At 38.3% G+C, this 13,699-nt stretch overlaps 1 protein-coding gene across 3 annotated transcripts; it reads left to right on the forward strand.

Moving 5' to 3' along the window:
- Window positions 1–2,534: 2,534 nt before the first annotated feature.
- LOC122091985 (protein PALE CRESS, chloroplastic) lies at window positions 2,535–13,375 on the forward strand. Of its 3 annotated transcripts, XM_042662259.1 has the most exons (8): window positions 2,545–2,991; window positions 3,071–3,138; window positions 6,404–6,598; window positions 7,849–7,935; window positions 10,183–10,233; window positions 11,055–11,234; window positions 12,455–12,740; window positions 12,866–13,375. In XM_042662259.1, exons 1-7 carry the CDS (start codon window positions 2,865–2,867, stop codon window positions 12,686–12,688), a joined length of 942 nt encoding a protein of 313 aa, XP_042518193.1. In that variant the 5' UTR covers window positions 2,545–2,864; the 3' UTR covers window positions 12,689–12,740; window positions 12,866–13,375. The 3 variants fall into 3 exon arrangements, with proteins under 3 accessions (XP_042518194.1, XP_042518193.1, XP_042518195.1); XM_042662260.1 differs by lacking the exon at window positions 11,055–11,234 and having other exon boundaries at window positions 2,535–2,991; XM_042662261.1 differs by lacking the exon at window positions 6,404–6,598 and having other exon boundaries at window positions 2,546–2,991.
- Window positions 13,376–13,699: the final 324 nt, after the last annotated feature.

Below are 13,699 nucleotides of genomic sequence, written 5' to 3' on the forward strand. Positions count from 1 at the left end.
AAAAAGATATAAAAATCCCATGTAACACAAAAAAATTGAAATTTGTATTACAGTGGCTAATCCATATGCAAGTTTCTGACTTTTCTTTCTCCTTTCAATCTGAAATTAATTACCAGATTTCTATGTGATGGTGTAAACAAACAAGATCAACCATCGCAACCCTTCATTAATTCAACCATTGGAAGGCTTATTTATCAACCAACTAAATTAATCAGTAAATAGGTTCAAAGCACCTATAGCTCTTCGACATCAATTCTTTGTTGTATGATCATTTTGGTGGTGGTGAAAATTTGTCGATTCCGATGGTTTTTTTTTTCTAAATATTTTTTTGGACATATGGATATCTTATATTTTAAGTCCACAACCATGCTGCAATGTAAAAAGAGTTCCTCTCTTTGGCTAGCTAATCTGCTAATATGATGACGACTGAGGCAAAATCACTAGCCTTTTGACGAAGATGAATGAATGCCTACCAAAGGGGATCGATTGTTGGAACAAGAGAGCTAACTAATCAAGGTAACTTGATCTTCCACGGGAAAAAAAATAGAGGTGTAAGTTGATAAATTGAACCATTTTATACAACAGTAAGGTACTATTTGTTTCAACATCTTCATTAGTATGATTAACGACAACAGACTCATACTGTACAATTTGCAAATAAATTAGTCTAGTATATCTACCCAATCAGAAAATGAAATGTATCCATCCAAATACACAAACCAGATTTCAGAGATACGAGCACACAACCAATCAAACCACAATGAATAGATCATAGTGAACCGAGGACATGTACCTGATTCTCAGGTGAAGAAGTCGACAAATGTGGGCGAACGAGTGTCTCTGTGCTGTGTGCCAAAAAAAAAAAAAATTCAGTGAACTGTGCTGTGTGCCAAAAAAAAAAAAAATTCAGTGAACTGTGCTCTATTTGCTAGTGATTTCACCCTCTCCCTCTCCCTCCTCACTCTGGTCTCTCTCTCTCTCTCTCTCTCTCTAAATCTTCCTTTTAGGGTTTTCTCATCAGAGTTCAAGAAGAAGAAATCCGATTGGAACATATGGAAAATAACGTAAATATGCAGCCAAATGAAGTACAAAGCTTAATAAAAAATCCATCTGTCGGACTTTACCTGCTCTGTGATTTGGGGAAATTACCTTGTCTTCCCTCTATGATCGATTTCACAGGGCTAAAGAGGAAAACGTATGTATACCTGATCTGCGATTAGAGAATAAGAAGAAAGAGAATAGGTTTAGAAGACAAGAAGAAGAAATTTGAGAGGTTTTAAAGATTGATTTTAGGGTTAAGAACAAATTTCACTTACAAAATATGAAGCTCTAAGGCTCCGTTTGGTATCGTTCTAAAAAAATGTTTTTGGAGTTTTTTCGTTCTATTGGAACGAAAAAACGGAATCTTCTGTTTGGTACACTTATGGTATGTTTCAGTTTTTTTGGAACAAAAAGTGAAAAAAAAAAAAAAACTGAAAAAACGAGATTGACGGAACTCCATTTTTGGAGTTCCGTCTTCCCAGTTTCGTTCCATTTTACAAAAAAAAAAAAAATGTTCCCGATAAAAATATGAAATTTTGAAACACCATTTTTTCGTTTAAAAACTGTATTTTGACACAGAAACTGAAATTTTCGTTTTTGACACGAATGGCGTTTCTGAAACAGAAACGATACCAAACGGGCTCTAAATGCTGGAATCTGGAATCCCTAGTCGCTGGTCAAAAAAACCCCCCAAAAATTGGCCCCCTTCACCTGCTATGTGCTCTGTAATTGCAGTAGAAGAAGACAAAAGAAAAGATGTTAGAAGAGAAGAAGAATAAAGAGGTTAGAAGACAAGAAGAACAAACAACCAGGCGGCTTACCTGCACTGACGATTTCACAAATCTATCGTCGGAATCTGGCTCTAAACTCGATCTCTATCGTCAGAATCTGGAATCCGTCATCGATGGTTCAAAAACCCTTTACCTCTATACTCTGCAACTACCGTTGGACACATACGAAAGTGAAGTGTTTTTAGAAGAGAAGAAAGAAGAAAGAGGTTTTATAAGAGAAGAAATAAGGAGAACGGAGGTACCAGGAAGAAGAAAAATCGTTGAAGTCCTCTGTGTTGCTTTTTGCTTTCTCGGGAATGAAAGTTTCAAAATTTTCTTTTTTTAACACCTTTGGAACGAAACTGTCGGACAGAACGGGCTTTCCTCTTCCAAATCGTTTTTTTTCCAATTTTTGGTTCAAAAAAACTGAAACACAACATGTGATTGCCAAACAGATATTTGCGTTTTTTCGTTCCAATAAAACCAAAAAACAATAGAAACGTTTTTTTGGAACAATACCAAACAGAGCCTTACTTTTCACGTTTTGCAATATAACTTAAAACAGGGCCGGGCTCAGACCGAGGCCTCAACCCTGGTCCTGAGTCTCCTGACTCCTGGGTCTGACCGAGGCCTCAACATGGCTGTTAAGCCTGTTATATGACTGTTCCGCGAGTTGGAATGACGACTTATCTAAAACCGTAAGCCGTCGAGCCACGTTTGGCTCGGGGGAAGGAGGCGTTGAGGTGAGACTGAGACCAGAAGAGACAACAACCCATGCCGTCACTTTGACCTCCATTCTGGAATTGTCAAAAGATACTGAAGCAGCGGGTGAGGCTTTCGTCTGGGGTGGCTTCGCCATTTCCAAATTCCAAGTGCTCTACCCTTTCTATAGTCGCAGGATCTTGAAGTGTCGACTGAAATCCCGGGTAAGTGAGTAGTGGGAACACATATATATAGTCACTTACGCCCACAGAAGCTTGCTCCATCCTCCGACGGCTAGTTGTCTCTGGCCGTGGTATTCTGCTTGGAACTTCAAGCCAGGGTTTGTCAGTGATGGAGGCAAAGGTATTTATGATTGCTTGCCCAACCATTCCATCTCCAGCTTCAGTCCTCACAAGGACACAGTTAGCTCCTAATCCCAATCCTAGAGCATTCAGAACGAAATTTCAACATCGATCAGGTTTATCATCCGACGCCTAATTTTCTCTCTCTATTTTGCTCGCTATCGCTCTTACTTATATTCCCTCCTCCTAAAACAGTGACGAGGAGAAACAAGAACATGGAGGAGCAAGATTTGTATGGGCTTCCCAAAGAGTATTACGACGATGTATTCTTCTCTCTCTCTCCTTTTAAGTTTAATTCTGTTGTGTTTGCTCTTCGTTCTCACATGATTGCATTATTCTGCTACTTGGGGCATGCTGTGAATATTCTATGAATGTGGTTCTGTATTTAGTTCGCTTGATTAACCTACTTGTTTGTCTATGCTCTCACCCTACTGACGACGACATAAGGAGTAACATGGGCTCATTTGGAGTGGCTCTTCTTACAAGAAGTGGGTTTAAGATTGGGGTCTGGGAAGTATCTCCAGTTCTTCTCCGGCCAATGCGTGGTCAACTACTGCTCTCCCCTCTCGCCCCCCCACCCTTGGGGTGTTTTATTTTTTACTTCCCTTCATTTGACAATTGTGTGGGAAATTTTTATTTTTTATTTTTTTAGATCCCTTAGATCTCATTTTGTTAGGTGTGCATGTGTTGGACTGTTGGGGGATGTGATGGGTTTTCAGATTGAAATAATTTTACTTATTTATTCCTTGGTTGTATGTTGTTATGGGGTCATGAAGATGACAAATGGAAGTATAATCTGTTCTATCTTCTTCATAGTTTAAACATATAATCCTTCTTAAGGTATTTGGGAGGTCCAAAATAATTTGTAAGTGTTGACCTGCAACCAAAAGACCTAAGCTATTAGCTGGCGAGGCCCAACTGGTATATTCCAAGAGTCCAGGAGTTTTCCAGTGTGTGATTATTCCCCCTGGTAAGCTAGCAACCTATGGAGGCAATTGAGACGTGAAGCCACCTGTCGCAAACCACATTTAAATCCCCCTTTTTCTGTGCAGTTCAAATCAAGTCAAGCTAGGAAAATTCACCAAGCCAACTCTTAGGTTCTCTGGGCATTGTGTTTGGTAAATTCATCTAACTTGGAGTGGATTTGATCAAACTCCTCAACTCATACAGGATAAGGAGGAGGCACCTGCTGAGTTATGTAACTATTTTTCCTTCTATTTTTTTTGGGGGTGGGGGTGGGGTTGTGGGGGAGTCTTAGAGGGGAGGTGATAGACCTATTTCAATACCTCATCTTGGCAGTTTACATAGTTGAAGGGAAGGATTTAAATTCAATAAGATATAAAGTTTCAATCTGTTTCAATTCTATCTTAAACGAAAGTGCAAAACTAGAGGGATTTCAATGACATTTCGGGGAACTGTCAATAGTTTGGGATTTTGTTTCAGATAGGTCAAAACACATCTAAATCCAGTATGTAATTCTAGCTTTGTATTGACCTCCAATTTGGATTGGAAAAATGTGAATAGTGTGCACTTGAATTGATTTTAACTTTATGTACTTGAGACATGGACTAAAACATTCATTGTGAAAGTTTAGGAAGTCTAGGATTTAATCTTATGGCACAAATGAATCCTTGGGGCGTGTTTGGTTTTTAAATCAATTGGATGACATTCTTTAGAATGACAATTCTTAATTTTTTGGGTTGTTTGGTTCCACTAGGATGACCCTCATAAGAGAAGCACCTGCTTCCAATGAATGACCATATTACAAAGGATGTCTGTCAAATCTGAGTTTACCTTAACACCAACATTCAGATTTGAACAACCATTTTTACAGTCTAATATAAAAGGGGAAAATGGAAGACATCCTCTATGGAGGCCACTAAACCTACGATACTGTCAAGCCAAGCTTCTCTGGTTCGATACCCTCTCATCACAGAGACTCTATCCCCGGCGATTCTGCAGCCCCACCCCACTATTGGTAAGCTCGTAGTCACACTCTCTTTCTCTCTCTCTCTCTCACTTTCTTGCTTTCTTTGTCTACCGCTCTCTGTTTCATTTTCATGGAGTTGTAAGTTTAGGTTTTTTATCTTAGATCTCATATGTTCTGTTCATGGATATGTAGCAAAGGCGATTGAAGTGCTTGGATCTGCCTCCACTAAACCCTAGATTCTGTCTTTGGTTCGCTTGCCCTGCCACCGACGACGTTTGCTACAGCTCGTGCAACTCTGCAAATTTTGATTTGACTCTCAGAACGAGGTTTAATTCATGTTTATGAGTAAAAATCCAACATTTTTTTGGAGAAGGACAAAGAATCAGAAGAAGAAGATGAAGATGGAGAATCAGAAGGTACAAACGTTAGAATGACTGCTCAAGATTGCTTCGAGAATTAGTATTTTCCCACTCAATTGGCAATTAACTGTAAAAAATCAGAAATGGGTTTTGCTAAAATTACTTCAATTGCTTTGAAGGGTGAAGTGAAGCAAATCAGAGACGGGAATTACAATTGGTGGAATTGGGAAACGAGCAAGAGAAGGTAAAGCCTTGAAGAAGGAGAGAAGGTGAGGATTTGGATTTAAGGGAAAGATGGAAGGAAGGTGGGTATTAGAATTAAATGAGTGGAGGGAGGATTTGAAAAGAGGGAGAAGTTTGACCAAGTAAAACGAGTATTATTTTCTGAATATAGACCAATCTATGGTCATGACTCTTTGGAAGTAAGGATTGGAGAAAAAGCAAGGTTTATTTTCTGCTTAGACTAGTCTCAGGAGAGAGAGAATTACACATATTTAGGATAACCAAACAATTTTCCAACAAGAAACATGTATCAGACTTAAGGCAACCAAACGATTTTTCAGCTAGATAGGTAGTTCAGAAGAATGTCTCTCAAAAGATTGACATCCATATCTGATACATGCCCCATTTGATTTACCGAACCAAACACACCCTTAGGTTGGTGAGTTTGATTGTCCTTCCCGGTGATTGTCCAACTACTTGAATCAAATTCTGTCTTTGTTTTGGATGAGTTCTCCTCTTATAGGGTATGTTTGTAAATGAGTTCAAGGTTGTTTAAAAAAAAAATTCAAAGAAATATATTAGTGAGTTAGATACAACTCAACTCAGCCTCATCCCAACTGAATGGGGTCGGCCACATGGATCCTATTTCTCCACTCCGCTCTATTCAAAGCAATGCTATTATCCAGTCCTAAGTTATAGTCTTTCCTCACCACTTCTCCTATGGTAATTTTTATTAATCAGTTAGCGTACAATTTCGTCCGTATTTTTTTTATTTTATTTATGCATTTTCCTGGTTATATGTAAATACAGATTTTTTATGTTTAACTCATGTTATATGAAACACTTGCAAAAAGTTATAATATACTCGAGCCACCAAAATGCTCTGATCTTGTTTGTCGTTTATGGTAAGCAAGGTTCAGGAAAATTGACTTGGCAATAAGTTTTGTGTTAAGCTTGTTTGTTATTTGTTTTTCTATATAGATATTGGGATGTTAGCATTAATTTGGTATAGTTTAGGAATGGCAAGCCCAACAAAGGGAAAAAACTAAGGAATTGCATCGGAGACGTCAAAAAGAGGATGAAGAAGAGGAGAGAAAGGTTGAAGAATACCGTGAAATCGGTACAAGATTAATGGAATATCCTGAGGAAGAAGTCCGAAAAGCAAGGATATTGGTTGCAAGCTTCATTAGAGCTGCTGAGGAAGTTGAAGAGGTAAGGCAGAGTATTGATTTTTGTGGTGGGTTTGTTTTGTCTGACTACCAATATATTCTTTCCCCCACTTTTGACTTTAATTTGATACGTAAGAGTGAAATGTATTAGTAGTGAAAAAAAGAGAGTAAACTGAGACACAAAAACACATCTCACAACATTAAATGCTGAAAGAAAAAGAGATAATCCTATGAATCACTTAATTCCTTCTAATTTATCTGGTAACTTTTTCTTACATGAACTAAACATGCAATAAAAAAGTATGAATAAATCTGTAAGTTTTCTATTCCATCTGTTTCCATGTAGAAAGGCAGAAAAAGGAATTTTTTCCCCTGTAAATTAAGAATTTCCACTGCTTATTTTTATGTAAAAGGCAAAAAATGACATTGAAAAATAAGAAAAGTAAATATCATTTGCGGGGAAAATTTTACAACAAAGCCAAGAGGGCCTCAGGTACAAAAGCTAAATCGAGTTAAATTGGTGGTTAGTATTTTCTGATGATTGTTTTCAGCTCTTTAGCTAAGCATGAAAATATGTAAATGTGGTTTAAGATAAAAGCTTGCTATCGGATTTAAAAGACTGATCCAGCAACAATACCGATATGTCATCGACTACATCAAAAGGGGTGGGAGACTACTTTCAACTCTACAAGTATTTGCATGGACTAAATTGTAATGACGAAGATGCTTCGTATTGCAATTATTATGTCATCGTGCTTCAAACAATGAAAAACATGGTCTGGAGTGACACTTGGGTGATTAACTTGCATGAGTAAATTCTGGCATCAAGATCATGGCAAAGGCCACCAGACATGCTCATCCTTTAAGCCATTTATGCCTCAGAAGAATGACTTTCCTGATTTGCTTGCATAAGTTTGAATAATTGAATCTCAATGTATTTTTCTTCTTTGTTGGAAAAGCTTGGGTTTGAATGTGAGGTTTGATAGCACATGCCAAATTTTAAACCTATCTTCACCCACTAACCACCAACTATTTGCTTACCCATCGAAAGGTATTGGTCTCTTTAGTATTCTAGGTCAGCTATACTTGGCTCATGTATGCAGGTTTTGATCCTCTGTTTGACACCGTTTCTTGATGAATTCTCCTTTGGTCATTATATAACATTCTAAGTCTGATGTTTTGAAGAATGAGTATTGCAGTTACTTAACTTTTTGATTTTTGATAATTGGTCCATAGCTATTGGATACAGTAGGGGAAACTCTTAACTATTGCTTGTACTTTTTAATCATGTAGAAAATAGAGGAAGCTGCAGAAAAAGGTGAACTCACAGAACTTGTTCTAAAGGTCATATGGAACCGCCTGGATCTAGCTCGACGTGATGTGAGTCCCTTAGTTGCTTACTTGCTTTCCAATTTTATTGGGTAATTTGGCTTTCCAATTTTACTGGTGATTTGGCTACTAATGAGTTGATTTTCTTATAATTCAATGTAATTTTTTTAATGTCCCCAGTTCCTGTTAAGTTAAAACATTTGCATAGGGCCTTGCTTGCTTGATTGCCCTTTCATTTTTTCATTTATTGGTTTCTATTGTTTCTGTATCCTGTTGGCCATATATGGTTCATAGGTAGTCGGAAGATTTGTCGAACTTTCTTTGTACATTCTTGTTTCTTATTTACAATCTCTTATATTGATTAAAAAAAAAAAAATCTTATTTTACAATAGCTTATATTGATAAAAAAAAAGAAAAAAAAAAAAGATCACTGCAATATTTATTGCGTGCTTTTGTAGATTCTGGCTTTTATGACTGCTGCATTTTTTCTGGCTGGCATAAGGTACCATAGCTGTTTACCCAAAAAAATGTTCTTGTAGGTGTTAGCGTTTTGACCCAAAAATACTAACTTTGTGATAAAGAAAGGAAGCATGTGAAGGCATAACATGTGCTCCTTCCACTTCCTTTATATTATATGGAGCTCTGCTAGTTATTATCTTTACAGCTTGATTGTACTTTTTTTTCTTTGGTTACCAGCTAGAGACCTTACAACCAAGCCAAAGGTGAAACCTCACTTGATTGTATTTTAAGCACTTGGAGTTCATCATTTTTGCAGTCCATTGGGAAGATACAAGGGAAGTGAATGCTGAGATCGTTGAAGAGGAAAGAGAATTCCATGTACAAGAAAACAATCTTGACATCCTGTTCTTACCTTAGTTGCCTTGCCTTTGACGGGGATAGGTAGGCTGAATACAAGGGGTGAGATAACTCAACCCTTAACAGGATCACAAGTAACCCTAAATCCAGAATATGAGTGGAATATAAAATTCGAAGTGTAGCAGGCTAGCAGTATAACAAATCCCCAAATTTTAATTAGGATCCGGTGGCTGGATTTGTAACAGAGATGAGATATTCAGAATCTGGAATCAGAAGGACCAGATTTGGGATATTCCTTATATCGGCAGATCGGAGAGTCTGATCCTCCCAAAACCAGGTCGAGGACAGCTCAGGGCATTCCTTTAATGCCCTGGATTCTTACCAGAACTGTTGGTTAGATTCCTTTTAAGGGGAATCTCGATTCTGCCAAACCCCCCCCCCCCAACAGATCTGCCGCTAGGTGCTCTTGTGGGTTTCTGCTGTGTCTTTACAACTCAAATAAAATAAATGTGTAAACAGTAACTGAATCAGTGATTAACCTACCAAATGGGCCAAATCACAGATTTAATCATGCCACCGCTAGGTCAATTGATGGTAGGAGAAACAGTAACTTGTGAAGAAAACATAACAAAGATAGGGATATGACCTTTGATTTCCCACCAAGGGCCTGGATCAGATTCACTCCAATTGGTAGAGCTTCTCACTCTCTCACTGTCTCTCATAGCGTGCTAAATCTCTCAACAGCAAAGGCATAAGCCAGACTTCATTCATCCTAATCAAAATTGTTGTGCATAGCCTTACAAGCTGTCTTTTTAAATAAAAAATTCCCTACCCATGTAGGTAACTGTCTACCCAAAATTACAAAGCAAATAGAAAGCCCAAACAAAAAGGAAACCCTTAAGAAAACCCTCTATGCAAGGTAAGGAAGTAGTCTTAAACAAACAACTTAAAGTAAAAGACTTAAATAAAAAGAACTAGCTAACTAGCTAAGCCCACGGGGTGGGCTGGACTAAGCCCGCGAGATGGGCTGGGCTTAGCCCCAATCGAGCCTGTGGCTCCCATCAGGAATCATGGCCACTAAAGGCCTGGTTCTTTCTTTTCTTCTTGTGGGAGTAAGTGAGCAACTTGTCTCTTGCATCAGCCTTACTATTGATGGGCATCAATTGATATTTGCTTTTGATCATTGGGTTTTCCTTTAAGATGGTCCTGTCTTTATGTGATAGTCCATTGCATGGAGCTGGCCATTCAATCTAGCACTTTTAACCAGGATTTTGTAAACCTGTTAGACTAAAGAAAACACCTAATTTTCCTTCTAAGTTTGACCTTCATCCATCATAAAGTCATGATTTGCTTAAGCAGTTTCAATTTTTTCCTTTACTGGGAAGAGTGTTCCATTATTATGTTAACTTTTTCTGGACATTTAATTTCTCCTCTTTTCTCCCATCATGGCTAAGTCATCTGTGTCATTATTTTTTTTTTCAGGAAGAAAGGGATGCCGTTAGAAGTCTAGACCTTTTGTACAGAAGGGTTGAGGTACATTCTATTGATTATATGCCTTTTGAGAAATTTTCAAAAAATGTCAACTTGAATAAGTATGGTAATCATAATGGATCAGACATTGCCTTTAAGTATTAGGGGTGGTTGTTGTTGTTATTGTTGGTGTACGATGTCTTGTATTCTGTCACAGTTTAATCCAGGGAGTACTGGTGCAACGCCTTGACAGGCAGGACGGCGGTCCCGCTAGTTGGTTAGCGGCCGTGGGGGTTGCAGGGGGGCAAGAGGCCCCCCTGCATAGCGGGGGTGTAGGGGGGCGCAACCCCCTGCTCGAATTTTTTATTTGAGGGCAGTTTGTGTACTTTCCAGATTAGGGTTTTTCGCTATATATTGGTAGCGAGGGTTTCTTTCTCTATAATGCAAGCAATATTGAGAGGTGTGAGGACGAGCGCTATAACCCTATTCTCCATTGATAGTGAAGCAAGATCTCATCTCACCGAGGACGTAGGCAACCTTGCCGAACCTCATAAATCTGTGTGCATTATTTGTTTTGTTTTTTCATTATCTTCTGCATTGTTTTAGGGTTGCGTTTCTACAGTTATGCCGTTTGCAAGGCAACCGTATAGGGAGAACTTCTTTTCCCTTTTCCTGTCAACGTCCACAGCCTTTTGGACATGTGCTGTCTAGTTTGAAGGCCTGTCAAGACAAAGGGTCCTTTGTTAGTTATTGCTTGGTCATCTTCATTTTTCTTGTAATCCTCCCAACCGCCAAGGAAAAAAAAATAAAATCCTTCTCTGCATATTTCTTTTAAGTCTCATGTCTGAATATCAGTTAATCTTGTGTCTTGTTGAACACTTCAGACAGAGATTTTGAAACGGGAGGCTACTCCTGCGATGACACTGCTTAATGATCTTTTGAATCTGCATGATGGATTTGATGATGATGGATGGATGAAGCAGTGTAGAAAGCGCATGCTTGATACCTTTCCACAAGAGGATCCATTCAGTATACTTGTTCCTGTGGGTTTTGACATTGATAGGGTGTGTCATGTTGGTACAGCCTTTGGATATATTCCTTCAATAATTTTGGTCAGATTATATTTTCTCAGGCTTTATTGTATACTCTAGTAATTTCATTTTGATTTACTTTAGGCTACTTATATTCTTAATTGGGTACTCTCACTTCCTTTGAAACATGCTTACTTGTTAATGTAGAGATAGCTATTTCAATGTCCTATGGCCTCTGTTTGTGTGTGTTGAGGGAGAGAATTAGTTTGTGTCTTTGTGTGCATGCATGTGTGTGCTGCATGTATTATTTTGACCCGATGATCTATATTTGTCAAATTGCTTGGTAAGTAGTGAATGTCAGACGGTGGTTACATCTCATACAAAGTTGGTGTATCAACCATGGTGGAGCTGCCAGAAGTAGTGTTGTCTGTCTTCATTGTATCATGATGGCAGAGGAGAGGGTTTTATCAGGTTGAGAGCAGGTTGACGCTGCCAGAAGTAGTTTACTCAGTCTTCACCATATCATGATGGCAGGGGGTTTTGTCAGGTTGGGAAGAGGCACAGAATATTCTGCCAAACCCAGTTAAACTTGAATATGACTCGTTTTCTAGCTCATGTTACAGTGTGGGTTGACTTCTTGTTTTGCTGTATTGAGAAACTCGTTGGTTGCACATAAGCCAGGGTCTAGTTGTCATGATTGGAGTCACAGGTTTGAGAGGTTAGGACTTGTCATGTGCCGCTGGGGGTTTCTAGGAAAAGAAAAAGAAAAAGAAAAAGAAGATGAAAAAAGAGCAACCCAGTGCACAAGGCTCCTGCTAGCAACCCAGTACCAATTATGTTATCAAAATGATATCTTTTGGGGGGCTTTATTCAATTGTCTCTTTGCTAATTATAATTTTTTTTCTCCTAAAAAATTATTTTCCATTTTCCCCCCATGGAAACTGCAAAAACATGCACCCACCATCCACCCACTGACTCACTCTTACAAGATACATATAGATGCCTGCGGAGACATGAATGTATTGTCAATTATACACACATACATCCTCAGAGAAAAGTACCAAGTGCTTGTAAGTTGAAATTTGGAAGAAAATCTATCATCAAATGGTCTTTCACTAGAGACAATTTATGTTTGGTTGACCCTTAAACCAAAATTTCAGGAGATCTTTTATTGTTCATGTATTAATTCATTCATCAAACCATGCATCCTTACTTATATTCCAGATAGTTAAGCCTTTCTACCCTTTTTTCAGCATCATGGCCAACTGCGACTGCCACCAGAGCCCGACAACGTGTTATTGAGGGTGGACTTTGTCAGAGAGGTTGATGCATTGCTACAAGAGGTTCGATCCGAACCAAGTTTAGAGCAGACAACACAAGGGCTTGATCCAGATTCTGTTGCAGGTAGGTTGAAGCAACAGGAGAGGCAAAGAACCATACGCCAAGTAGAAGCCTTGTTAGACCTTGCAGTGACTTTGAAGTGGTAGTACTGCTTAATTTGACTTCTGCCTGTTTCCTGGCATAACTCATAAAGCCAAGGTGAGTAGATTTGCTCGAACTAATACTAGAATTTGTCAATAGAGGTGCAGATCTTTGAAAATTTCTTCTTCTGTTGTTTGGTTTTACTATTTTTCGATCTTGAGAGAAAAGAAATCTGCTTGCAGGAAAGTCCTAGAAGATCATGGCTTAGGATTTGCTGGGGAAAATTGTCTCAAGATTGGATATCCATTGACTAACACTGGTCGGGATTTTCTGTTGTAGAAACTGATAATTGTGAACAAGAGCTGCTATTACAGTATTGGCTAGCTGAAACATTTTCTGTATCATAGATAGGGGAAAAGATGTATGCGCATATCTCTCTCCTCCAACTCCCCTTCCAATCATTCTCTTTCCTCAATCTCTCTTGCCCCTTACTTGAACCGTATCCCAATTCCCAACCCCTTGGTTGGGCGTGTAGATGCTATTACATGTGAGCAGTGTGCAGATCCTCCACCACATAGATAAATGTTGTTGGTCATTATTATTATACTTTTTTTTTTGGGGTGGGTGGGGGACATGGTCTAAATTAGTTTCATGTCACATTAGTCTCATTTAATCAAATATCTGCTTTTGTATTTGCACACATTCCATGTTCTATGCATATGTATCAATAATATTACTGAGTTTAAACGAAAGGTGATGTTTCCCAAGTCTAAGTGGAAACTGAGTGTTTAAATTAAAAAAAAAAAAAAAAAAAATTGTCTTGTGATTTTTCAAAACATATCACCCTCCATCGTTATATGAATAAGGACCCTAAAAAATATGCCATATGTTGCTATTTTAGTGGAGGGTAAAGTACCTGCAATGAAGTTAAACCGATTTATGTAAGCTCATTTCGAATTTTGTGTACCACAATGTAATCTCATGATTTCATCAATTATAGTAAGAAGGGACTACCTAGCAGGTAAATGCATTACGCATATATCAAAACAAGTATAAAATGATTTTTTTTTTTTTGC

Source organism: Macadamia integrifolia, chromosome 10 (genome assembly GCF_013358625.1).
Source record: "Macadamia integrifolia cultivar HAES 741 chromosome 10, SCU_Mint_v3, whole genome shotgun sequence".
Taxonomy (NCBI): Eukaryota; Viridiplantae; Streptophyta; class Magnoliopsida; order Proteales; family Proteaceae; genus Macadamia; species Macadamia integrifolia.

What these genes read in the sequence shown, in the direction of transcription:
- LOC122091985 (XM_042662259.1), top strand. Translation starts at nt 2,865, where the DNA reads ATGGAGGCAAAGGTATTTATGATTGCTTGCCCAACCATTCCATCTCCA. An exon ending in GAAATTTCAACATCGATCAG is followed by an intron (nt 2,992 to 3,070) that starts GTTTATCATCCG and finishes CTCCTAAAACAG; the next exon opens with TGACGAGGAGAAACAAGAAC. An exon ending in CCAAAGAGTATTACGACGAT is followed by an intron (nt 3,139 to 6,403) that starts GTATTCTTCTCT and finishes GGTATAGTTTAG; the next exon opens with GAATGGCAAGCCCAACAAAG.